Genomic DNA, 27,794 nt, shown 5'->3' on the forward strand with positions numbered 1-27,794 from the left:
TTACAGTGCTGAGATTACATTTGCAAAGCTTAACTGTCCAGTGAGATCCAACAGTCTGCCTTTGCGACCCTGGAGCTGGCGTGGTTTGGGGACGCTGAAGAAGCCACAGGCAGCCGGCCTGGACTGGAATCACTGAAAAGACGCCCCAGGAGACTTCAGGGTGTAAAAGAACTGCCCTCCCAAGAGAGGAAGCAAGTTGGAGATTGCACAGCACCTTCTCTCAACGTTATACACAGACGTGGCCAGTCTGGACATACGTGTGTGAGTATGAAAGTGTGCCTACTCTCAGCCGCAGTAAGTCTGAGAACCGGAGAGGGATTTAGCATTCCTCTCTCCACCCCGGTTGACCGGGAAGGGTGTCAGGTGGATCTACCCCAGTCGTAGCAGGACTGGGCAATAGAGAAGTTGGAGTAATAGGAAGAGTTGTGTACTTGATAACTAGAATTGAGCAATTAAAAGCATAGATCATGAACCAGGCAGCAACTCAAACCTATGCCCAGGGCAAGTTGCAAGCCTTGAGACAGGACTTCCAGGCAGAAAAGGAAGCACTGGCTAAGCAAGTACCGGTCCTTCAGGGACTTGTCAGAATTTAACCATTTGTGTTTGCATATGCTGTAACAGCAGTGTGTTTGCCACAAGAGAAAATTGAATAGTTAAACGCCAATGGGCCCTGCGTTTTGCCCAAGTGGCAAGCCTCACGAGGGAGGACTCGGGTAGCCTTGTGAGTAAGAATGTTTAAGAGAAGAGACCAGGAAGGGTGGGGGCTAGTTGAGAAGCCCACCCTCCTATCTAAATTGGTAGGGAAAAAGCCGGTGCCCATGGAAGGGACGGTTCAGCGAGAAAAGCAGGATTGGGCCCAAGCGGGCAGGCAATAGATAGAGAGATTGGAAAACAGGTTGGAAACTTTGAGGGCATAGTGGAAGGAAAGGAGTAAGTAATTATAAGCATGGGGATTTCAAATCCCCAGGATAATAATTGGAATGGTAAAATCTGAGTTGAGTTGGGTGTCGTTTTGGGAGACAAGCAAGTGATTTAAGAAAAGAGAGTGAAAAGTTAACTCTGTAGTTGCTAGAGGGAATCAAGCAGTGAAACTTGGTAGGAATGTCTGTAAGTAATTCAGGCAAGAGGTTATTTAAGTGGAATTATTCGACTATGAATACGTTAGTCTAATTTGCTGAAGAACACTCCTGCTGTATACAATCTGTGTTTTATAAGTTTGAGATGAATTGGTATTGTTTAAAGTTGCAAAAACCGAAAATACTTTTGCCAGACACAGGAAACTAGTGTTGTTTAATACGGTGTTTAGCATTTAATCCTTAAGGTGACTTAATGCTTTACAAGATTTAAAATGTTTTAACTAAAGACCAAAGGTTGTGGCTGCAGCAGGGTAGTCAAAGCCAGGAGAATAAAAGATTTGAATTTGTTTTTGGGTAACAAAATAGCAGATAAAAGATCTGGTAAAAAGATAGAGAAGGACAGTGCCCCTGGCTCTGTGTGGTCGAGCTGTCACTTTACTAGGGGTGCATGGAGATTTTGTAAGCACAAAAGAAACAGTTACACCTTGTGTAGAAATTGATGTGGCTAGTGTTATGGAAATTGAATTGTGGAGAGGATGTGCATTTTCCCCAGAACATGTGCAGTGTATATTGTAGCAGAGGTAAAAGAAATGCAAACCTACCAGTATAGGTTGTGTTGTCTTTTTCAGATCACTGGGTGTTTGAAAGCAGGAGCTAGAAGTAAAAGGCAATCAAAAGTCTGGGAAAGTTAATTGTGTCCCTTTTAAAGTAAGAATCTTTAAGCTGTGGATAGCTTTGGATCTGGAAGCAAGCCAGAAAGCATCTGTATTAATGCAATTTTCTAACTAATAAGGTAGAAGCCACTGAAACCTGGGCTGCCTATGAAACAAATACAAGGAAATATGGGGTAATTCCTCTGTTTTGTCTAAAATCAACAAGAGTATGTGTATATAAAGGAAATATTTTAAGCAATGACTGACTACCCAGAAGGGGTAGACCTCTGTTCTTTTGTCTTTCAGATCATCAGAGAAAACGGATGCCAGCTGAACAGCATTCAATGTACCATGCATTTACTGGTACAATAGGAATTATTTTTGTGTTCTTTGTCCTGTCTTGTGGTGTTTGTCTTGTGGCCAGAATTGTTGGGTTTAATAATTTCATAAGACAGTCTAGTTCAAAATTAAATAGAAGGGTTAAATCAAAAAAAGCAGATACTTGTTTTATTCAACTTGGAATACAAAAAGTGTTTGGATAAATCAGGAAAATGTGATATACTAAAGTCTAATACAGTTGCTTAAGTAAGAAAAAGAAACTTCATTGGCCAGATTTTTAATTGAAAAAATTGTTGTTAAAATTTGCATACCAACAGTCTTTGGAAGCAAGGACATGGAAGGTTAACCCACTCCCCATATTGCCCATGGGATCCTTCTGGCTACCTCAGATTTCTAGCCAGAGGGCTGGGGAGGGAGGAAAGCTATTGGACACCTGAGGTTGTACCGAGTGAACTCCTCAAAAGTGGGTGTGCTTGTCCTGGTTTGTTGCTCCAAAGCTCTGTAATAAAGTTATTTTACTGGAAGGGTGTACATGGCATACATTGAATAAGACGACTAATGTACTGTATAATGGCAATGTGTATGTGTTCATTGTTGGGAAAAGATGTATGAGTGAAGAGTGGACGTTTCCTTTGTAGGTTAAAAGAAGCCAAGAAGGGGAGAAGGAAAAAGAACAGAATGAGTTAACTGAGGAAAAAATAGCTAGCAAGCTCAGTCCAAAGATAAGACGTTGGCCCCATCCAAGGATACTACCCACAGCTAAGACTTGGCTGACAGCCAAGAAAAGGGGGGGCCTGAATGTGCCCAACAACTATGATATCTGCAAAACACTGCCAGGCATTAATGAAATGTGTTAGGTTTCTTTTCTCACAGATAAAAGAAGTGCTACCCAAAGACCCTAGCAGCCCTGCCATTCATTGAAACAAGGAGACTGAGTCTATGTAAAGTCCATCAACGAAAGACTGCTTTGGCTCCATGCTGGAAAGGCCCTTTCCAAGTCCTGTTAACCACCAACACCGCTGTGAAGTGCCAAGGACTGCCCACCTGGAACCATGCTTCTTACTGCAAAAAGACCCCTCCACCTGGAGAGGATTCTCCAGCTGCTGATCAGCCTATTTCTCCTGCTAGCTCTGCTGTGCCTCCTGGACAGCAGGGAAGGAGGACAAGGTGAAGTGCTAGTAACCTCTCCTTTGTCCTCTGACAGATCTACAATGCCTTTGAATTCTTTTACAGGAATCACACCAGTACAGGGTGAAGTGCTAGTAACCTCTCCCCTGCACTATGGTGAATCACAACTGCTTTTGAAGAAGAAAAGAAGAAACACTCGCTCTGCTGAAACCACCAAAGTCCAGGAATTCCTGACTACAAAAGACATTAAGAACTGGCCCTGGTGGAGAAGACGGAGCATCGTTTATTGGCAAGGAGGGAACTGTGGGGACCGTTCCTGGGAATGCGGGGTCCAGTGGTGGGGTGGATTCTTTCCAGGGGCAGGACTTTGTGCTTATGGACAGGTACCTTCAGGATGCACTGCCCTTCCTAATTGGCTTTCAGAAGATGAATATCAAAACCGCCTTGCCACCACTAGGACTACACCCACTAGTCCCTTGACCCCTGCCACCACCACTGTAACTTACCCAGATACAAACCGTACTGTATATTCCAATGAAACCCATTGGCCAAGGCTTTCACATCTTAGTGATTTACTGAAATTTTGTTCAGAGAAATTATTCTTTAAAGTTCAGGATAATGTATATGAGCAAACAATTGAATGGAAAACAAATGGATCAGTAGAGATAGAAATACATGATATCACTACCAGCGAACCCCAAGAATTAATAATTGCAATTGATGGGTTCTATAGTGAAGTAGATATGATGGTTGTTCCTGGAACTTGTACTGTGTTAAATGAGAGAGGCCCTTATTGTTATTTGGTCACCCAATTAGTGAATAATCAGACAAATACCCAAATTGTTCACAGGGGGCTGCCATTAGATTAGCACAACAGAGGGCTTGGGTTATTTCCTCTAGAAAGAAGAGAGACTTGACCGGATCCCTGTGGGATGGGGCCAATAGTGCAGCAGCAGTGTGGAATATTTTTAAGAACCAGGAACATGATGAGAAATTGGGCCAACTAGAGAAGGCCATTGGCCTTGTTTCTGGAGCACAACTAACCCAGGTACAGGCTGGAGTTGGTGAGTTACATGTTATTTCCGCCCTTAGTTCTATGACCCAGAAGTTGCTAAGAGAGATGGTACTGAATATCACTGAGGCTGGGAAGGCATTGCAGTGGGATCTAGCATGTTCAGAGACTCAGGATTTCCTGAATGACCAGCTGATGTCCATTCGGAATGATCTAGAACATCAGGCTTGGCCCACTGCCCTTACAGACACATCAGGAGTACCATCTGATCTGTGGCCATGGAGACTTACTTGGAAACTTTCTGGATGGAAGTGCGGACGTTCTCAGTGCTCCTTCCAAGCATATGGACCGGTAAAGGGGGTGTGGGCTCCTACATACCGTATCCTGCCGGGTCCATGGGGAGGATGCATGTGGGATTGGATAATTCACCGAGACATCTGGGAAATTAGACCACCTGATATGCCCAATCGATTTTTAGTCAGTGCTCCTGGGATTACACCTCACATTTGGATGGGGTTAGGAAGTCAGTGGACATTTTGGCCATTAGAACCCCACAGCTTCAGTGTAACCGTAAACTGGAGCCAGGAGAAGTTGTCACTGTTTATGACTACGTTTGCTGGGAGGGTAGGGGACAAGGAACTACCCTGACAGGACACTTACTTTTTCAAGCTAACGATAGCTGTGTGTATGTTAATGACACCACATTACAAGACATACATTTTAATCTCACTACCACTGCAGGCAATCATATTATTTACTGGCCTGCAGATAGAGCTTTCCAAGTAGCCCTTAGGTTCCAGATACCCTTTAATTGGACTAGTTTAGTACCTGATAGATTTCAGAATTTGTTTTCACTGTTACCAGAGATTCAGAAAATCTCTGAAGTACAAGGGCAAATTCACATGCTTCAAAACATATATCAAGTTGAAAAGTATGCCTTTCAGACTGCTTATAGAGTATCCACTTTATGTACTAAGTATAATGTATTGTGCTTTGTAACTAAGGCTGTACAACAACCCCATTATAGTTTTGCTATGGGAATGTTATTGCTTGTATTGTTATTAGTTAGCTTAGGATTATGTTATTGTTGTTGTAAAAGACGTAATAATAGTAATACCTTTCATGTTCATGCTAATCATGCATTGTCATTACATCCAATCAGAACCGCTAACATTGAAACATCTGATATAGAATCTGAAGTCCAGGACTTGATGCAAATAGAGGTTTGAGAATGTTTGTTGTACTAGAAGTACAAAAGGGGGGGTTGTGGAAGCAGAAAAAGAACTGTCAGAAAAGAACTGCAATGCATGACAGTTTGTTAGCAAGAGTCAGGCTAACTGTAGCCCTGATAACGCGAGATTTGTAGAAGCGAGGATTGTGTGAGGCGGGTGAGAAAGTACTGTGTGAGAAGTTATTGTGACCTTGTATAGATAAGGTGTAGAAGACCTTGTGTAGATAAGGTATAGGAAATATTGTATGTTGGCAAGAGTCAAAACAATTAAGAAATAAGATATCAAGATGGCTTATGTATAACAAAATGCAGCTGTCCCTCATTATTTTCTGTAATGAAAGGTATAAATGCTTGTTGTAATTAGGTATCAGTGAGAGAGACCTGCTTGGCTCTCTCCCTCTGCACAATTGTGAGAGTGAATAAAGCTTCTGACTTGCTGTACCCAAACAAAAAGTGAGAACTCAGTTTTTCTCCGACAGGTGCTTGGGAGATACGCAGGGTCGTCCCCACTTACAGCTGACTTGGCTTGGAAACACTACGTTCAGTGAAGACAAGCTCTGAGAGGGGAGAGCTGGCTGGTGAAATGTAGTTATTGAAGCGGTTTCTGCAGGCCTCAGGACAGACTTTGCAGAGTCTGGACTCTGGATGGGAGGAGCGGCAGATGGAGGGAATGGGCAGGAAGGGAACCCAGCTAGAAGTCTACTGGCCATTTCCCAAATAAATCCACCTCCAGCCCAGTCCACCCAATGCAGCTCTCTCTATACCAGGATGGGAAGCAGGGAGCCACATGGGCGGAGTCGTGCAGGGACAGAGCCTGCTCCTTTCATCTGGCAGACTCCAGAGTCATCTGCCTTGGCAATTCTTATCAAATTTTTAAACTAAGGTAGATCCCAGCCCCCTTTAATGCTGGGGTCAGAGCTGGAAGTACCAGAGAAAAGTACCAGAGAAAACCCCATTTAGTGAAGTTCTGTTCCAAAATGGACTCTGTAAACGGATCTTTCTACTTCGCTCTGCTCCATGTGTGAACCAGTCCCAGCTGGCTTTACAGCCTCCCGCCATCAATGAGTTTGGCTTTCCTTAGTGCGGCAGAGCCAATAGAGCTAAGGGAGCTGAATCCAATCCTTTCTTCAACCACAGCAGTCCTGCTTGCTTTGTTCCCACCAGTCACACCTGGGCAAGCCCATGGAGCTGCCCTGGGCCCCTTATTTGTTTGGCAGAACATTATAGCAATGACATGTGAAAAGAGACCCTGGTAGGACTCAGAGCCCGGGTCAGGTCTGCAGAGCTGGTAGATGGGGGAGGAAGGAGGAGACAGTCGTTTTACTTGGAAGCCAAGCACATTTAACCCAGAACCGATCAGAAACATGGAATCCCAGTGCCACAGGGTCCTTTCAGAGCCACGTGAAGCAGATGCACGCTTGGAGAACCCACTGCAGCTCCCCATCACCACTGGTGTTGGACAGCCTGGAAAGTCGGGGGTCGGGTTACATTTACCAATCCTATGCCCTAAGGGATACCAACAGCAACACCACAGAATGCTCCCAAATCCCATTGGTCTGCACTGATCACCCAGCATTCTATGCCCTGCTAGAAAGGAAGAGGTGGGGGCTTCCAGAGAAGAGCTCCCAAGCAGTACTCCATGGAAATGGCTTACATTGGGTTGAGCAGTGGTGGGGTGTACATGGGAATGTAGTCCAGGTGAGCTCGCACATCAAACCGGTCGATCATGTTGTTCGTATCCCCTTGCCAGGGCATCCTGCAGGCAAGAGAGCAACAGACAAACTAAGGTCATTTAGCACCTCAACTGGGTACAAATGACAGACCTGCCGGCGAGACAAGCTGCTATGAAGAGGAAGCCAGAGGTGCTGGGGCACTCAGTCTAGACCCAATGCGGTTCAGTCCCGTGACGTCTGTGCACTGGCTCTACTGCATGGTACACAATGGGACACGCTCTTAGCCAGAGCGTAGTGACAATCGGAGTCTAGTAGGCCTACCCCAGGTATAAGCCTAACTGTGGGAAAGTGGATAAAACTTCATCAAATGTCACAATAATCTATAACAATAACTGTCATTGGGAAAAGGTGCCAAAGGGAGACAGAAAAAACGAAATGAGCCTAATAGAAAGGCCTCCTGATATAACTCAAGTATGTGAGATGGACATCATGCCAGGTAAACAAAAATGCGTGGGACCGGAAATCAATAACCCCAAACTGGTGTGTCAAAAACTAAGCCTAACTGATGAACAAGATAACGAAGGGGTGTGCTATTCCTTCCATCACTCCGTTTTGGGGTCCTCAAAAGGAATGACCTGGGGGGGGAGGGGGATCAACAAGAACAATGCTGGGTGACTAAATCAAGGAGAAGGAGTGATGGCTGCTACCCCCACCATCTCCTGAAACATTGGTATCCACCAAACCACCGCTGAGCCTTGGGCATTCTAATCCCAAGAGAATTCTAATCCTAGACCAGACCAGGCCAGGCCAAAGAGAGGGACCCGGATGACAGCGCCACCTCCACCGGCTAAATCCCAAACACTATCTGGGATATGAGATTGTTGTCCTGCACCTCCTTGTGCACCTTTGTCCTTCGCTGCCTTATTTCTTCTCTCTCCTATCCCTCTCCCTTTGCCTTCTGTTTAATAAGAGTCTGGCTTGGCAGGCGAAGACTGTATACACCGCTACCCCAATAGAACGCTGTCCTCGGGAGCCAAAAAATCCTACCGCGTTATAGGTGAAACCACTTTATATCGAACTTGCTTTGATCTGCCGGAGTGTGCAGCCCCGCCCCACCCGGAACGCTGCTTTACCGCGTTATATCCAAATTCGTGTTATATTGGGTCGCGTTATATTGAGGTAGAGGTGTATTTTGCAAACACCGCTGTAAGCCTGTGATCAGACAGGCAACTAAAGGCAAGGCCCTAAACAGCCTGATGCTGGTACAAGTTTGCCAGGTCTTAAAGGGGCTGATAAGATGATGTGGTGTGCCTGTGTTTTTCTAACAGTATTTGTCTGGTCTTCTAGGGAACAGGATTAGACCTTAACAACAACAACAGCTTCAGCCCATCTTTTCTCTTTTCCCTGAAAAGAACAGTTATATTTGATTTCATCTAATAGACTATCACACAAGGGTTTTTTCCCCCTTCTAAAAATGGTCTCTAGCTAAAGGGAAAGGGAGCAAGGGATGCTTTTGCAATAAAAGCCTTAATACTTTACATTTCAAATGCTTCAATTGTTTCTACTTCTTCTGTATCTGTAATCAAAGGCTACAGGGATTTTTAATTGTATGTTTGCCATGGCACTAAGCAGGCTGAGGTCTCTGCATACCAAACCCTGAACCTTGTTTAACGCTGTGACCAGGTCACGTGACCACCTTTGACCAATTTATTCCACCTAAATTAATACAAGCAGCCACCTGTGACCCTGAGCCTTAGCGCCCTCCCTTTGAGAGTCTTGTTCTTCACCTCAGCAGGGCAAAGGAATCCAGCATAAAAACCACTGGTGCACTTGGACTTTCGTACTTTTCCTCCCCACTGGGGGGTGAGTAAAGTGACCTTGTTACGTGTAACGGGTATCTCCTCAGAGGTGCTGCCAAAGGAAAATCCTGGGGCTTGTGGGGTCCTTTAAAATAAGGTGCAGGGGAGGGGCCTCTGCTCATTATTAACATTAGGAATCGTCCGCACAGCGTGCTCTCTCTGCTGGAAAACACTAGTGAAAACTGAGCACTCAGGAGGGGAAGGAGGCGGAGCCAGACACCTTAGAACTCCTTGTTCCCGTATATTTCACTCAGACTTGGCAGCTGGCGGAAAGATCTGACACGCCCATCCCTCCAATGAAGAGCAGAGAACGCAGCCAGTCCAGCTGACTGCCCACCCATCAATGAGCACCCCGCAAGAGTGGGGAAGAGCCGACTGGACGTTCCTGCTTCTTCTAAAGGTAAACACCAGGCAGAGAATGGTTTCAGAGGTGCCTCTATCCAGCAGGATGCAGCACTTGCCCCACTCCTGGGGTGGGGAATGGGGGACATCTTTGAACTTGCCTCAGGGAGGATAAAGAGTCAGAAGGAGTCATGAAGAGGGAGGGTCTGAGCCTGGACAGTCTCCTCTCAAACCACTGTCCCACAGTCAGCCTGTGCCAGAGAGAACAGTTCCCTGTGGTCTCCCATCCCCCAACACAAACCTGCAGCAGGACCCCAGCTCCACAGAGAGGTCTGGCTAAGGCCTTGCCTGCCTCACGTATGGGGCCCTACCAAATTCACAGTCCATTTCGGTCAATTTCATGGTCATAGGATTTTTAAAATCATAAATGTCATTATTTCAGATATTTAAATCTGAAATTTTATGATGCTGTAACTGTAGGGGTCCTGACCCAAAAGAGGGTAGTGGGGGCGTTGCAAGGTTATTGTAGGGGGGTTGTGGTATTGCCACCCTTACGTCTGCACTGCTGCGGCTGGCGGCACGGCCTTCAGAACTGGGCAGCCAGAAAGCGGCAGCTGCCGGCCAGGAGCCCAGCTCTGAAGGCCACATCACTGCCAGAAGCAGCGCAGAAGGGAGAATGGTATGGTATGGTATGGCATGGCTACCCTTACTTCTGAGCTGCTGCCTTCAGAGCTGGGCCCTCAGCCAGCAGCTGCCACTCTCCGGCCGCCCATTGCCACCCTTACTTCTGCGCTGCTGCTGGCGGTGCTGCCTTCAGAGCTGGGCGCCTGGCCAGCAGCCGCCGCTTCTTTCCGCCCAGCTCTGAAGGCGGGGCAGAAGTAAGGGTTGTGATATTGCCACCCCCTTAGAATAACCTTGCAACCCCCCCACAACCACATTTTGGGTCGGGACCCCCACTTTGAGAAACACTGGTCTCCCCTGTGAAATCTGTATAATATAGGGTAAAAGTACACAAAAGACCAGATTTCACAGTCCGTGACACGTTTTTCACAGCTGTGAATTTGGTAGGGCCCTACTCATGTACCTTGACTTATTACAGGGAGAACTAGCCATTTCCACAGTCTCCACTGTTCCTGGGGATTGGACCCAAGGTCCCTGTGCTGAGTTGCTGATCATATGCCCTGAGGATGGGGGGGGAGGGGGGTGTCACTCCCTAGGGTACAGAACTGTACTCACAAGATGGCGTGCTCCCGCCAAGCCGACGTGCTGGCCAGCAGCATGCTCAAGGGACAGTCAGCCTGAAGTGCAGACAGCAAAGGAGCTTCAGGTGCAACGGGCCCCAAGCCTCCCACCAATTCTGGGGGGTTTACAGCCACTTCTTCCCACCTTTTAAAGAGATTTCTACAGTGCCGTGTGAACATGAGGGGAAGGAACTGACCACAGAAGGGACCCAGCATCATGGACAACGCACAAAAGCAAACAGGAACACTCCAGACCTTCCCCCTCTTTTCCTTCACTCGGTCACCTTAGGGGATCCCACTAGTAATATAACAGCTACACCAAAGGAAGAGCAAGTTGATGGTGCCCCTTCGAGGACCTTCCAGCCACAATCCCCATCTGCTTCACTATGCTCCCAGCCTGTCAGTGCAGAGCTAGCAGGCAGGGCCCGCTCAAGCTACTCACATGTTGACAGGACTTTCAGCTGCAAGAGCAACGGCAGAATCCAAGTGGACCTTACACGCCCGGCCATGCACTTGGAGGAACTGAGCTGGGTCCTTTTTCTGGAAGAAGCACAAACACCGAGATGTATAAAGCTGGCATTTTACGGGATCTGGTCAGTTTGAGCAAGGCACCAAGATATGCAGATGCTGAATGGCTGAGTCCAAAGCCACTGTAAGGGGTTTGCGCATTCATTAAAGCTACAAGTGAAATCCCTTCAGAGCAGAGCGTCGGACAGTACCATGTGCAGGGGGGTGTTAAACACATCCTGGGGATCTCAGGCAGCAGCAGTTAAAGTGCCGAGCTACACTGAAGAGCAACAACAGAAGCAGCCCCTGCTTACTCGAATCTGCTTCATGTGCTTATCAGGGGCAAGCAGCGACAACAATTGTCACTGCTCTTAGCCCTGCAGAGCCAGCACAGCTGAGACGGAAGGAGCTGGATTCGATTCCTTCATATGTGTCACCCAGTTTGCTTCCTACGCGGCAGGCACATTCAAGAAAGGCTAAGGGGCTGCACAAGCGGTACAGCAGACCCGGCTTGGCCTGCAGAACCTTTGTTACTGGCGTTGCTGTGCAACAAAAGAATCAAGGTTTGCTCACAGATCCCCGGTGAATTCTGTGATGCTGGCAGCTAGGGAAAAAACCATTTTACTCGTAAACTGGGCAGACTTGATATGGCGTTAACCATGGCTCGGAGCAGGACTGCATTTTAGAGAGGGACACACGCCAGGGAAGCAGGCCAAAGAGCTGATCCAAGAGTCATGCTGCAGATCAGGCACTCCCGCACGTGGAATGTTTCCTGTAATCCTGCTCTGTTCTTCCAGGAAGGAAACTGAACCTGCAAGAATTCAATTCTATATAATGCCTCACAAGAGCATAACAGCCCAACAAACCATGATAACCACACAGCCTGCCAGTCAGCACCACAACTCTGCATCCCTCTCCTTGGAGCAGCCCAGCACGGTGCTCTGCGGTCACAGCACCTCTGGGACAGTTCTGCCTGCTGAAGCAGATGTTGGTATGGGATTCAACACGCATCAATTCACTTAGGCAGAGGGGGACTGCAGCTCTCAGGGGAGGACTGAGCCGCCAAAGCAATAGGAGTGGCTGCCACAAGGTCTCGTTCCATTTCTCCTTCCTCGGCTTTGGAGGGAGGCACAATGAATATTGCCGGCGCTCAGAGTGCAGGCCCGCACTGTGCACAGGGAAAGCCGATACTTTCAGAAACTCAACTGTGTAATTTTTCCCTGCGAGACACAATAATGTGGTTTGTAGCCACCTGATCTACAGCAAAACCCCACAGCACAGAGGTGTTTCTAGCCTGAGACAAACAGACTTGGCACTATCTGTCCAGGCCTAACGACCGTTAAAGGCAAAAACTTAATGCAAGAGCAAAGTCACCGAAATGAGGAAGGGCCGAAGGTCCCAGCAGTAGCGGACACGCACCTTGGACGCTTCCTGTGTGTGCTTTGCAACTGAACAGCAATATATAAAGCTGCATAAAGCCAGACATGGGAACAGAAAACAACGGGCGCACTACCCAACCCGACAGCAAGGGCCACAGATCGGGATGGCGGGGGCGGGGCCGGGGCCAGGGACACTCACTATTTTTTCATAGTATTCTCTCCGACGCTCAGCTCGTTTCTTATAATCGACCATCATCCCACGGAGCTTGCGCTCATGTTTCCGGGCTTCGTGCCACATCCTGCTGTCCGCAAGCTGTCAAAGGGAGGGAATACAGAACTGAGTAAAACCAACAATCTCTCAGCACTCCCAGAGCCTGCGGTGCACTCTAGGATGTGTGCACACAGCCGAGGAGAGAAACACAGACTCCACTCTGCACACAGACACCAGCAAGCTCAGTGACTGAGCGTTACGGGTTAAGCCAGGAACAAACATGGTTGCAGAGCGCTGCGGTGGATGCCACGGCCATCGCCAACGGCTGCAATCAAACACTCCCCTAAGCGTCAGCCCCAGGGAGCCAGTCACAGGGATCAAGACATTAAGGGCTTGTCTACACTTACACCGGTGCAGCTGTGCTGCTGAAGCTGAAGATACTACCTACACCTCCCCAAGAGGCAGTAGCTATGTTGACAGGAGAAGCTGTCTACACCAGAAGGTTGGTCAGTATAACTGCGTCACTCAGGGATGTGGATTTTCCACACTCCAGAGCAACACAGTTATACCAATGTAAGTTTGTAGTGTAGACCAGGCTAAGTATTCTAGGGTAGAAAAGCATCAGGCTGCTCTCCTCATTCCAGGACCAGGAAGGAGAGGCTGTAAGAGATCATAATCAAAGGAAAAATCTGCTACATGGCACCCATCCTGAGAGACTCCAAGAGCACAAAGTCTTAGGCAGAAGGGTACAGAGGAGAGCATCAGGCAAGGGCCGTGAATAGGAGAGTCAGAGCATCCGGGAGAAGTGGGCTGAACATAAGAATAGCCAGACTGGGTCAGACCAATGGTCCATCTAGCCCAGTATCCTGTCTTCCGAGAGTGGCCAATGCCAGTGTTTCAGAGGGAATGAACAGAACAGAATTATGGAGTGATCCATCCCGTGTTGTCCAGTCCCAGCTTCCGGCAGTAACTGCAGCGAGGGGTCTATTTGGTCTCTATCTGAGCAGGTGGGAAACAGCCTCTTGGCTTCGAGGCTGGCCAGTCAGGCTGGAAGGATATTACAGTAGTGAGGTTACTGGTGTGAGACAATGCATAGAGATTAGAGAGACAGGTGGGAAATGAAAGGAGAAAAACATTTTAGCACAGGGACAGCTAATCCAAAGGAAATACACCACAAGAGGGAGTGAGCGGGACAGCAGGAACACCTACTCGGCCAGGGTACCTCTCTGCCCCCCCACCCCCATCACCATGGCATCTGAGCACGTCAGTCTTTCATGTACTTATCCCCATGCCCGAGTGAGGCAGGGCAGGACTATCACCCCCATTGCACAGATGGGAATTGAGGCCCAGAGAGACTAAGTGACTTGCCCAGAATCACACAGGATGTTTGTGATGGGGCAGGAATTGACCCCAGGGCTCCCACTGGTCCATCCTTCCTTCGAAGGCTGAGAGCAAGCCAGACAGGTGCTTGCATCGTGAGCATCCCAAAGACACCCTGCAGACATGGGCTGCGCTCACATCAGGACAAGCCCCAAGAGCCCTTGGCTGGAGTCAAGGGACTGAAAAGCCCCATTAGCTCCCTTCCAGTCCACTTCACACCTCACTCTCAGGCCTTTCCACGCCCACAAATCCCCCCCTCCCCCGGAACAGTTACCCAGCCCTTCCGCAGAGACACTCTGAGTGCCCCGCCGGAGGAGGGGGGGAAGGGGGCTAATCTCAAGAGAGGTCACAAGCTGGATGGAGGAGGGTGATACTCACAGAACAGCAGCGTAGAGACTTGGGAGCAGCAGTCGCGTGCTCACTCAGCACAGCCCATGAGCCAAGGGAAGAGGAGCCTAAACAAAGAGCACACTGCAGGTCAGTGGCCTGGGCCGGCACACCACAGGGCTACAACAAACAGAGCGAAGGCCAGGGGTCTCTCAGTGTGGGGGAATGGGGGTCCCTCCCTCAAGGGGACGCACGCTGTGTGCAGGAGCAGCTCTGTCCTCAGCACAGGTTCACTAGAATCACCTCACTGACCGCAGCACAGAACAGGAGCTGGGCTGCCCCCAACCTGGGGGCTGCAGAAATGGGCCAGGAGTTCTTCCCGCTCTGCAGGGCAAGGTCTCTGCTATGGGCCCCGGCCCACACATTCACACTCAATACCACAGCCAAGACATGAGGAGAGTCCGGCTAGCCAGGAGCTCCTTTGGCTGAGCAGTCTTTGCTGCTGCTTCTACCCCAAGCTTACTAGGGAACCCCCCCCCCCCTCCCCGAGGAGCCCAGCTCTGTCAGCTCCAAGTTTGCCATCTCTAGCCTGAGGGTTAAGGGCAGAAGGCTCTCCTCACTGTTAATGGACCTACTGAAGGAATGTTCCCAATCCAAGAGAGGCAGTGGCTACATCACGTCTTGCTGAGCTTCTCTTTGAAGAAGTTGACAAGCTCCTGCATGGAAAGAGCATAGGATGGGCAAAAGTTAAAGCTGAGTAGCTTTCACCTAGACAGCAGCAGCACCCATCTCATCCTACACCGGAGAGCAGCGCCCAGACACCAGCACCCCCCATTCCCTGCCCCACATGGGGGCGCAGCACCCAGACACCAGCACCCCCCATTCCCTGCCCCACATGGGGGCGCAGCGCCCAGACACCAGCACCCCCCATTCCCTGCCCCACATGGGGGGGCAGCACCCAGACACCAGCATCCCCATTCCCTGCCCCACATGAGGGGGCAGTACCCACCCACTGGCAACCCCCTATGCCCCACCCCACCCCACTCAGGGAGACAGTGCCCAGACATCAGCACCCTGCATCCCCCACCACACTGGTGGGAGGGGGGCAGCAGCACCCATAGAGCTTAAGATCAGAAGGGACCACCAGATGATCTAGTCTGACCTCCTGTGTGTCACAGGCCACCACCACCACAAACCCCAAGAACTGAAATTAAACCTAAGCATTGCAGCCCACAGGAGACGAGACTATTACGTGCCACAGGCAGAGAACTGGAGGGACTGAGGGGCCCCCCACAATGGCAGGGAAATGATTACATGAGATACACCCTGGCAAGCGACCAGCACCCACACGCTGCAGAGGAAGATGAAAAACCCCCAAGGTTCCTGCCACTCTGACCTGGGAGAAAATTCCTCCTCCACCCCCCATATGGCAACCAGTGAGACCCCAAGCCTGTGAGCAAGAACCAGCCAGCCAAGCACTTGAGAGAGATCAGTGCCATCCTCACCCAATATCCCCTCTCCACCTAGAGCCATGCCTGAGGCATTAAAGGAAGGAGCCCCCCAAAAAAGCCCTGAATACTTTGAAGAAAAAAAAATCCCTTCCTGACCCCAGCAGGCAGCTGGCTGAAGCCCTGATGCATAAGCTTTTAGGAACATGATACATAAATCAGAAGAGAGCACTAGGGCTGCTGAGCCCTGTCCCCTACCTTATCAGAAGCAACCCCGTCATACAATCACACTCAAATTTCATAGAACCGTACGACTGGAAGAGAGGACTATGTATTATCCAGTGGTTCTCAACCTGGCCCAATCAGCACACAGCTGCGGCCCATGTGACATAGATCATAGAATATCAGGGTTGGAAGGGACCTCAGGAGGTCATCTAGTCCAACCCCCTGCTCAAAGCAGGGCCAATACCCAGACAGATTTTTGCCCCAGATCCCTAAATGGCCCGCTTAAGGATTGAACTCACAGCCCTGGGTTTAGCAGGCCAATATTCAAACCACTGAGATATCCTCAGGGCCATACAGGTAGTATTGCATCTGTGGCCCATAATGGTAAATAGGTTGAGAACCACTAATATAAACCATCCCTGACAGGTGTGTCTCACCTGCTCTTAAAAAAATCTCCAATGATGGAGATTCCACAACCTCCCTTGGCAATTTATTCCAGTGCTTAACCACGCTGACAGGAAGTTTTTCCTAATGTGTTGCAGGGGTTCTCACAACACATTTTTGGGTGGCCTCAGAGTGCAGCCACCAACTCTTGCTGGTGGCCGCTTTGACGATTTGTCCTAAAATACTTAACTTTAGGAAAAAACTAATAAATATGCACGTCCATGTCCAAATCATTGTAATTTATTTATGTAGGGTTTTTTTTTTGCAGATTCAACAACACACACACACTTGTCTCTATTCTGTAGAGTAGAAACCCAAATAGGGTGCTTTGCACGTTCTTGTCTTTTTGTTGTTTCCTTTGCTTTTTTTGGTTGTGTTTGGGGTTTTTTTAGACTTGCTACCTAGTAAGCCTGCTTTGTATGTTTGTTAAAATCACTTTTCTCAGCAGCAGACTTGTTAGCTAGCTGGGAGACAGTGAAAAGTGACATTAAACATACAAATAGCACTTTTCACAGCAGACTTACTCAGCCCAGATGGGTGAGGGGCCAGGGGTGATAAGGACGGGATGAGCCTGAAGCCCAGCAGCTGGGGGATGGAGCCTGCTGCTGTGCAGCCAAAACCTAGAGCCCGAAGGCCCACGCTCAGAGCCCGTGGCCGGAGCCCGCTGCCGCTCAGCCAGAACCTGCCGCCTGCCACACCAGTGTTGAAGCTGGAAGCCTGAGCCCCACCACCCCCGGAAAGGTGGAGAACTCACACCTCCACCTTTCCGGGGGTGGAGGCCCAACCCCTCCTTGTGGCCCCCATCCCCCCGCATCCCTGCACAGGATACTGTGGCCGCAAGAAAAGCCCCTGGCAGCTGCCTGCGGCCACGGTGGCAGCATTTGAGAAACGCTGGTCTAGAGCCCCGCGTAGATACAAAATTTATATCTGTGGAGCTGCAGGGCTCTACCAGGAACCGCAGCGGTGACAGCAGCAGCAGGTTGGGCTGCCGCTCGCAGGAGCCAGTGCCCAGTCCAGGCCGCTCCTCCATTGGGGCTGTACTGCCCCCAGCCCCGCCCACTGGGGTGGTCACCAGGCTCACCGGCAGCTGTCTGTTCCTGCTGTGTGTGTGTGCAAGTGCTCCCAGACAGGAAACACGCACCACTGCATGGAAGGGACTCCTGTCCAGGAACGTGCGAGTCGCTTGTGGATATAAATCTCGTATCTGCGTAGGGCTCTACTAATGTCCAACCTAAACTGCCCTTGCTGCAATTTAAACCCGTTGCTTCTTTTCCTATCCTCTGAGGTTAATGAGAACAATTTGTCTCCCTCCTCCTTGTAACAACCTTTTAAATACACCACTACCTCGATATAACGTGACCCGATATAACACGAAATTGGATATAACGCGGCAAAGCAGTGCTCCGGGGGGGCGGGGCTGCGCACTCCGGTGGATCAAAGCAAGTTCAATATAACGCGGTTTCACCTATAACACGGTAAGATTTTTTGGCTCCCGAGGACAGCGTTATATCAAGGTAGAGGTGTACTTGAAAACGGTTATGTCCCCTCTCAGCATACTCTTCTCCAGCCTAAACAAACCCAATTTTTTCATCCTTCCCTCATAGGTCATGTTTTCTAGAACTTTAATAATTTTTGTTGCTCTTCTCTGGACTTTCTCCAATTTGTTCACATCTCTCCTGAAATGTGGCGCCCCGAACTGGACACAATACTCCAGCTGAGGCCTAATCAGCACAGAGTAAAGCAGAAGGATTACTTCTTGTGTCTTGCTTACAACAATCCTGCTAATGCAAAACAAGAAAATGTCATTCTAGGATGTAACAGTGTTATACTGTTCACTCATATTTAGCTTATGGTCCCCTATGACCCCCCAGATCCCTTTCCGCAGTACTCCTTCCTAAGCAGTCATTTCCCATTTTGTGTGTGTGCAACTGATTGTTCCTTCCTAGGTGGAGCACTTTGCATTTGTCCTTACTGAATTTCATCTTATTTACTTCAGACCATTTCTTCAGTTTGTCCAGCTCATTTAAAATTTTATTCCTCTCCTCCAAAGCACTTGCAACCCCTCCCAGCTTGGTATCGTCCGCAAACTTTATAAGTGTACTCTCTATGCCATTATCTAAATCATTGATGAAGATACTGAACAGAACTGGACCCAGAAGTGATCCCTGCAGGTCCCCACTCATTATGCCCTTCCAGCTTGACTGTGAACCACTGATAATTACTCTCTGGGAATGGTTTTCCAACCACTTGTGCAACCACCTTATAGTAGCTCCATCTAGGTTGTAATTCCCTAGTTTATGAGAAGGTCATACAAGACAGTATCAAAAGCCTTACTAAAGTCAAGATGTACCACAGCTACCGCTCTCCTCACCCCATGCACAAGGCTTGTTACCCTGTCAAAGAAAGCTTTTAGGTTGGCTTGACACAATTTGTTCTTTACAAATCCATGCTGACTGTTACTTATCACCTTATTAGCTTCTAGGTGTCTTCAAATCGATTACTTAATTATTTGCTCCACTATCTTACTGAAGTTAAGTTGACTGGTCTGCAATTCCGTGGGTTGTCCTTATTCCCCTTTTTATAGTTTGGCGCTGTATTTGCCCTCTTCCACTCCTCTGGAATCTCTCCAGTCTTCCATGACTTTTCAAAGATAATCACCCAAGGCTAAGATATCTCCTCAGTCAGCTCCTTGAGTATTCTAGATGTATTTCATTAGGCCCTGGTGACTTGAAGACATCTAACTTGTCTATGTAATTTTTAACTGGGCCCTTCCCTATTTTAGCCTCTGATCTTACCTCATTTTCACTGGCATTCATTAAGTTAGATGTCCAATTACTACTAAACATTTTGGCAATAACAGAAACAAAAAAGTTATTTAGCACTTCCGCCATTTCCACATTTTCTGTTATTGTTTTTCCCGCCTCATTGATTAACACGCCTACCCTATCCTTGGTCTTCCTCTGAAATGTTCCATAACTCTGAACAAGATGTTACAGACTTCAGCCATGGTGGGGGTGGGGTCAGTGCTCCAGGCAGGGGGGGGATCATGGCTCCAGGCTTCTGCCCTGGGGGAGCACCAGGGCTCAGGGCCTTAGACCTGGGGGGAGCGCTAGGGCTGGGGGCTTCAGCCCTGTGGCTCTGCTCCCGATTTCAGCATGGGGGACACCGGGGCTCGGGGCTTTACATGGGGAACACTGGGGTTGAAACCAGCTCTCATCTTGTAGCTAAAGCCCCGAGCCCCAGTGCTCCCCCCCTCTAAAGCTCTGCACCTCAGTTTTCTCATGAGGCAGAAGCCCTGAGCCACCCCACCCCACCAGCCCCAACTGGCTAAAGCCCTGAGCCCCAGGGCTAAACCCCAAGGCAGAACAGTATTTGTTTGTTTTTTTGCTCTGTGTCTCTGCTGTTGCCTGACTGATTACTTCTGGTTCCACAGGTTGTCCGGTAAGTCTGTAACTCTGGTGTTCATACCTTTGAGGTTCTACTGTAGATTAAAGAATAAAAGCTACTGGTTAGGCCCACTTATTGCTGGATGTGATAACAGTTTTCTTCATCAAATCATCTCTGAACCAACAAGAGGTGATGCAATTTTAGGGTACGTCTATACTACCCGCCAGATAGTGGCGGAAGCAGAGTCGACGGGGGAGCGGCAGCAGTCGACTCACCGCCGTCCTCACAGCCAGGTAAACCAACCTTAGATACGCCGGCTATTCGCATAGCTGAAGTTGCGTATCTTAGGTCGACCCCCCAGTGTAGACCTAGCCTTAGACTTGTTTTTGGTAAGTAGTGAGGACATCATAGAAGAACTGGCTGTGAGAAATAACGTTAAACAAGTGACCATGAGTTGACTGAGTTAAAATTAAATGGAAAGGTCATTAAAACCAGGTCATCAGCTATGATTTTTTATTTCAAAAGGGCAGACTTTTGAGCAATTAAGGGAATTAGTTAAAGAAGTCAACTGGACTGAGGAGTTCAAGGACTTAAATGTGAAGGAGGCTTGGAATTTTTTTCAAATCACCTATACGAAAACTATCTGAAATGTGCATCACAAGGGGGAAAATTTGTAGGGAAAGACTCCAGAGCCAGCAGGATAAATAGCCACCTTAAAAAGGTTACTAGGAGTAAGCAGAGAACTTTTAGGGAATGGAAAAAGGGGTTGATAAGCAAAGAAAGCTACATCATGGAGGTTAGAAAACATAGGAATAAAGTGAGGCTTACTGAAAGTCAAACAGAATTAGCTACTGCCAAAGAAACTAAATAAGTAGTGGTTTCTTAGTTATACAAATAAAAAAAATAAGGAAAGGATTAGGTTGGGCCACTATGCAGTGCAGATGGGAAGAAGACTAAAGAATCTAGGTATGGCCCAAAAACTAAATGTATACTTGTCTGGGTTTTCAGTAAGGATGATAACATGGAACATGTGCATGAAGGCAGCATAGCTGATGGAAATGAGTGTCTAGAAATGCAAATTATCACATCTGAGGTGAAACAAAAACTTAAAGAACTTAATGCTCTCAAATCAGTGGGACCGGATAGTTTCCCTCCCAGAATACTGTAAAAAGAACTGGCATATGAGCTAGTTAATCTGGTAGCAAGAATTTTTAATAAATATACGTACGTAGGAGTTGAACCATATGACTAGAGAACAGCTAACATTGTGTGTATATTTGAGAAGGGGGGGAGGGGGAGAGAGAACACCTGGGCAATTACAGACCCGTTAATCTGACCTCAACAGAATGCAAGGCTTTGAATTGTGAGGTAAATAATAATTAAATTCCTAGAGGTAAACGGTGATGGGGATGTAATGCAATACAGGTTTCCAAAGGTAGATCACACCAGACTAATCAGATAACCTTCATTGAGAGAATAAGCAATTTTTTAGATAAGAGAAGTTCAGTAGATTTAATATACCTGGGCTTCAGTAAAGCATATGATACAGTACCACATGGGAAATTATTAGTTAAATTAGGGAAGATCAGTATAAGCATTGTAATGTAGATAAGGAACTGACTTAAGGGGAGAAGACAATGGCTTGTGCTGAAAGATGAACTGAAAGGTTATTAGTTGAGTTCCTCAAAGATTGGTCTTGGGACCAATGTTATTCAATATCTTTATTAATTCATAAATTCCAACAACAGAAAGGGCCACTGTGACCATCTAATCTGATATCCTATATAACAAAGGCCAGAGAACTTCCCCAAAATAATTCCAGAGCAGATCTTTTAGAAAAACAGCCACTCTTGATTTAATAACTGTCAGTGATGGAAATCCACAACCCTTGATAAATTGTTCCATTGGCTAATTACGCTCACTAAAAAATGTAAGCCTTATTTCTAGTCTCAATGTATCTAGCTTCAACTTCCAGGCACTGGATGTTATACCTTTGTCTGATAGACTGAAGAGCCCAGTATTAAATATTCATTCCCCGTGTAAGCACTTATAGACTGTGATCAAGTCACCCCTTAACCTTCCCTTTGTTATGCTAAATCAATTGTGCTCCTTGAGCCTATCACTATAAGGCATATTTTCTAATCCTTCAGTCATTCTTGTGGCACTTCTCTGACCCCTCGCCAATTTAGCAACATCCTTCAATTGTGGGCACCAGACCTGGACACAGAATTACAGCAATGGTCACACCAGTACCAAACACAGAGATAAAAAAACTTCTCTACTCCTATTTAAGAATCCCCCGTCTATATAGTCCTGGGATGCAATAGCTCTTTTGGCCAATACATCACATTGTGAGGTCATGTTCAGTTGATTAGCTCCCACAACACCCAAATCTTTTTCAGGGGTAACTGCTTTCCAGGACAGTCTCCCAGGCACATTCCTGCACATGTTCCATGGTACAATCCTTACTGAAAACTGAATCAAAACATTCATTTACATTTTAGGAACATAGAATCATAGAAGTTATGGGTTGGAAGAGACCTCAGGAGGTCATCTAGTCCAACCCCGTGATAAATCATCCCAGCCAGGGCTTTGTCAAGATGGGCCTTAAAAACCTCTAAGGATGGAGATTCCACCACCTCCCTAGGTAACCCATTCCAGTGCTTCACCACCCTCCTAGTGAAATAGTTTTTTCCTAATATCCAACCTAGACCTCCCCCACTGCAATTTGAGATCATTACTTCTTGTTCTGTCATCTGCCACCACTGAGAACAGCCGAGCTCCATCCTCTTTGGAAACCCACCTTCAGGTAGTTGAAGGCTGCTATCAAATCCCCCCTCATACCTAGATTACCTTCAGCCTTCTCCTCATTCACATCACACAATGGCCCAAACCCACTCAGCCTTCCTTATTCTTTTATTTATATCACCAGTTCTCAACCAGGAGGTCTGAGGCTCCCGGGGGGGAGGGGGAGGGCAGGTCGCCACGAGCAGGTTTCAGTGGGTCCACCAAGCAGCGCGAGCATTATACTCACTGGGACCCAGGGCAGAAAGCTGAAGCCAAAGCCTGAGCAATTGGTTTGGGATCCTGGGCAACTGCCCTGCTTGCTACCCCCTAATGCCAGCCTGGCTTTTATATGCAGAAAAGCAGTTGCGGCACAGGTGAGCAGTGGAGTTTTTATAGGTGGGGGGGGCACACGCAGCCTCAGAAAGAAAAAGGTTGAGAACCCAATCTATATAATTATACCCAGCTACTGATCGCCCCATCCTCTGCTCGCCCCACACCAAGGGAGGGGGGCACATATCCAGGTACCATTACCCCCAGAGCCTGCAAGGGGGGGGGGGGACCATGCCCAGCTACCATCAACCCTGGCCCTCACCCCCCGCACAGGGGCGGTGGGGGTGTGAACGTGCCCAGCTACCGTCATACCTGGCCCCCAGCCCCGCCCCGGGGAGATGGAGGGGAACGTGCCCAGCTCCCATCACCCCCCCCCGGCCCACACCCGCCCCGGGGAGATGGGGGGGAATGTGCCCAGCTCCCACACCCCCCCAGCCCACACAGCCCCGCCCTGGGCTGGGGGGGGGGGGAACGTGCCCAGCTCCCATCACCCCCCGCCCCGCCCTGGGGAGATGGGGGGGAACGTGCCCAGCTCCCACACACCCCCGGCCCACACCCGCCCCGGGGAGATGGGGGGGAACGTGCCCAGCTCCCACACACCCCCGGCCCACACCCGCCCTGGGGAGATGGGGGGGGAACGTGCCCAGCTCCCATCACCGCCCCGCCCTGGGGAGATGGGGGACGACGACGTGCCCAGCTCCCATCACCCCCCGCCCCGCCCTGGGGAGATGGGGGGGAACGTGCCCAGCTCCCACCCCCGGCCCACACCCGCCCCGGGGAGATGGGGGGGAACGTGCCCAGCTCCCATCACGCCCCCCCCGCCCTGGGGAGATGGGGGGGAACGTGCCCAGCTCCCATCACGCCCCCCCCGCCCTGGGGAGATGGGGGGGGAACGTGCCCAGCTCCCATCAACCCCCTGCCCCGCCCTGGGGATATGGGGGGGAACGTGCCCAGCTCCCATCACGCCCCCCCCCGCCCTGGGGAGATGGGGGGGGAACGTGCCCAGCTCCCATCAACCCCCTGCCCCGCCCTGGGGAGATGGGGGGGAACGTGCCCAGCTCCCACCCCCGGCCCACACCCGCCCCGGGGAGATGGGGGGGAACGTGCCCAGCTCCCATCACGCCCCCCCCGCCCTGGGGAGATGGGGGGGAACGTGCCCAGCTCCCATCACGCCCCCCCCGCCCTGGGGAGATGGGGGGGGAACGTGCCCAGCTCCCATCAACCCCCTGCCCCGCCCTGGGGATATGGGGGGGGAACGTGCCCAGCTCCCATCACCCCCCCACCCCCGCCCCGCACGGAAGCTTCCTACCAGCGGCGCCAACAACCACTCACCTGCGAGGGCCGCGGTAATTGACCCGGAACCGGAACAGGGAGAGAGAGAGAGAGAGTGTCGCTGGTGCCGATCACGTGATTCAATCTCCTCAACCAATGGCTGCCCCGCCCCGCGGGGTGGGGCCGGGCTGGGCTAAGCTGGCGGGGCAGAGGCCGCTGGTTTCTGCCGCCTGCTGGGCGGCGGCGGCGGCGCAGGCGCAGTAGCTCTCGGGGCCTCGCGCTGGTGCCGTGTGGAGGGATAGGCGGGAACGGGGCGGACGCCCTGGGAACCTGGGAGAAGGGAGGGGCCGGTGCAGAAGGAGCCAAAGCACAACTCCCCCGGGGGGGTGAAGCTGGGTCAGGGGCTGCCCCTACTCCTGGCCCCCAGGTGCTTGGTGACCTTGGCACGGCCCAGGTGCAGACAGTATGGGTACAGCAGGCCAGTGGGCTGCCCTGGGAGAAGAGGGAAGGGCCCCTCCTGGGTTGGTAACTGGTTAAAAGAAAGGAAACAAAGGGGAGGGATAATTGGTCCATTCTCAGAAGGGAGAGAGGTAAATAGTGGTAGCTCCCAGGGGTCTGTACTGGGACCTGTCGTATTCAACATATTCATCAATGATCTGGAAAAAGGGGTAAAGGGTGAAGTGGCAAAATTTGCAGATGATACGAAACTACTCCAGATAGTTAAGTCCCAGGCGGACTGCGAAGAGCTACAAAAGGATCTCTCAAAACTGGGTGACTGGGCAACAAAATGGCAGATGAAATTCAATGTTGACAAATGCAAAGTAATGCACATTGGAAAACAGTCCCTACTATGTATACATATAAAATCATAGAATATCAGGGTTGGAAGGGACCTCAGGAGGTCATCTAGTCCAACCCCCTGCTCAAAGCAGGACCAATCCCCAGACAGATTTTTGCCCCAATTCCCTAAATGGCCCCCTCAAGGATTGAACTCACAATCCTGGGTTTAGCAGGCCAATGCTCAAACCCCTGAGATCTTGGATAGTTCTTTGAAAACATCTGCTCAATGTATAGCAGCAGTCAAAAAAGAGAACGGAATGTTGGAAATCATTAAGAAAGGGATAGATAATAAAACAGAAAATATCATATTGCCTCTATATAAATCTATGGTATACCCATATCTTGAACACTGCGTGAAGATGTGGCCGCACCATCTCAAAAAAGATATATTGGAATTGGAAAAGGGCAACAAAAATGATTAGGGGTATGGAACAGCTTCTGTATGAGGAGAGATTAGTAAGATTGGGACTTTTCAGCTTGGAAAAGAGACAACTAAGGGGGATGTGATAGAGATCTATAAAATCATGACTGGTGTGAAGAAAGTAAATAAGGAAGTGTTATTTACTCATAACACAAGAACTAGGGGCCACCAAATGAAATTAATAGGCAGCAGGTTTAAAACAAAAGGAAGTATTTCTTCACACAATGCACAGTCAACCTGTGGAACTCTTTGCCAGAGGATGTTGTGAAAGTCAAGACTATAACAGGGTTCAAAAAAGAACTATTAGTCAGGATGGGCAGGGATGGTGTCCCTAGCCTCTGTTTGCCAGAAGCTGGGAATGGGGGATGGATCACTTGATGATTATCTGTTCTGTTCATTCCCTCTGAGGCACCTGGCATTGGCTACTGTCAGAAAACAGGATATTGGGCTAGATGGACCTTTGTTCTGACTCAGTTCAGCCGTTCTTATAAACTAATCGAGGATTGAAAAGTTCCTAAAATTGAACATCTCAAAAAGAGTCGGTCTGGTGCATGAGTGTGGTGTGACAAATGTGGGAATTTGGGTAATATTTTTATGATACCTATATGCGTCTCAGTTTCCCCTTGAGCTTTACACTGCCTTGCACTGAGTGTAAAGAGAAGGGATGAGGTGTTGATTCAGCAGCCTGGTTGGAAACCAGAGTCAATAATAAGCTGAATAAAGTCTACATGTGTGAATGAAAGAGCCAAAGAGACAATGGAAACCCCGATGGCCAAGACATTTCCACCTAGCGAGTGTCCAACTGGCAAGGGGAAGGAGATTTCCCCACACCTCTCTGCAGGGAAGCCAAGCAAGGGCTCTGAGCAGGAGAACAAAGGGGAAAAGTGGTTGGTGGCCATGTTAAAAGCTGAGCTCACAGATACCTACAGCACACACACACACGTGGAACCAAACACAAAGGGACAGAGACAGGGCCAAAATGGATCTTACAGGAGCTTGTTGGGGTAGAGCCCTGATGTTGGCCAGGCTGAACTCTGTCCTGACCTTTGCTTCCTCTAAGGACTGTCAGATTCTGTAGGCCAGGTGACTAATAGATTACCTTCTTTTGAAAAGGCTGCCTGGTGTCATTGTAAATGCTTACTGGGAGCATTGCGTCCTGAAGGGGCACCGTACAAGCCTCCCACAAGAGTCTGGACTTGCAGCTGGGAACCACAGGGATCGCTGGTACCCAAAGGCCCAGTTTCAGTTATGGAGTCCACGGGCCTACCCCTGTGGAAGTGAGTGGATGCTGGGGGCCCAGCACACTAAAAGGGTCACTCCATGGGACTGATTACAGGTTGGGGCTTAGACCAGACCCTGTGGATCTGTGATGTAGGGCACTACATTGCTTTCTTCCAGTCCTTCCTGCCACTGCAGCGCGATGTCCAGTGCACTGAAGGCATCAGAATGTGACGGGATGTTGACTTAGTCTTCATCGACATCACTTTTGTTATGTGAGGATTTTTTTCCTGGCCAGGAAAAGGGGTTCATGAAACTGGTCATTCCCAAGGCTGGTGTTTGTAAAATCAAGGTTCTATTGTCCTTTGCAGGAAGTGGGGTTCTTCTAGATATTTGGTCCAGTTGGATCCATTACGGTGCACATGCATCTCGCGTGCATGAGGTTGGAATCTTTTGACCAGTAGTGTCCATTGGGTCCATGCCTGGGCCCTGCATGTCCATGTGTCCCCCACACTAGGGCATAGAGGACAGAGAGTCTCTACCACCTCAGCCTTCAGGATGCTTGTTTCACACAGTGATTCATTCAGCCCACAGAAAATATCTCCACTTTCCAGTGGGTCACAACAGCTACCGATACTGGGTACGACTGTCCAGCCTGTTTATACCCCAGGAGTATTCACAAAATGCCTGGCAGTAGCATCAGCCCACTTGAGACCACAAGAAATACTGTGCTGGAAGGGACGACAGTACAGATCCTGACAGACACCACCACTGCAATGTATTATATCAACAGGCAGGGGGGGCTCTGTGAGGAGGGAATCAAACTGTGGAAACTTCCATGGCCCTTCAGCAACCAGGAACAAATAACAGTCTGGTGGATTACCTGAATGACAGTACTCCGCCAGCCACCGGTGGTCTCTGTTTTCAAGCCTGTGTTCCACAGAGGGGGCTTCCCCGTGGTAGACCTGTTTGCCACTAACAAGAACAGCAAATGTCCTCTCTTCTGCTCCAGAGCAGTTACCAGCCCAGGCTCCCTCCCGAATGCTTCCCCCATATCCTGGTCT

General features: G+C 49.2%; 1 protein-coding gene across 1 annotated transcript in view; it reads right to left on the reverse strand.

Moving 5' to 3' along the window:
- The window catches only part of CLASRP (CLK4 associating serine/arginine rich protein), a 52,421-nt gene extending 28,054 nt beyond the window's left edge, over positions 1 to 24,367 (reverse strand). The window contains exons 1-6 of the mRNA XM_065420684.1: positions 24,312 to 24,367; positions 14,994 to 15,074; positions 14,410 to 14,486; positions 12,640 to 12,753; positions 10,997 to 11,094; positions 7,094 to 7,195 (exon numbers count right to left, since the gene is read on the reverse strand). Of these exons, the coding sequence (XP_065276756.1) occupies positions 7,094 to 7,195; positions 10,997 to 11,094; positions 12,640 to 12,738 (299 nt within the window). The 5' untranslated portion in view covers positions 12,739 to 12,753; positions 14,410 to 14,486; positions 14,994 to 15,074; positions 24,312 to 24,367. The remainder of the gene's footprint in view (positions 1 to 7,093; positions 7,196 to 10,996; positions 11,095 to 12,639; positions 12,754 to 14,409; positions 14,487 to 14,993; positions 15,075 to 24,311) is intronic.
- Positions 24,368 to 27,794: the final 3,427 nt, after the last annotated feature.

This window comes from Emys orbicularis, chromosome 21 (genome assembly GCF_028017835.1).
Source record: "Emys orbicularis isolate rEmyOrb1 chromosome 21, rEmyOrb1.hap1, whole genome shotgun sequence".
In the NCBI taxonomy this organism is placed as follows: domain Eukaryota; kingdom Metazoa; phylum Chordata; order Testudines; family Emydidae; genus Emys; species Emys orbicularis.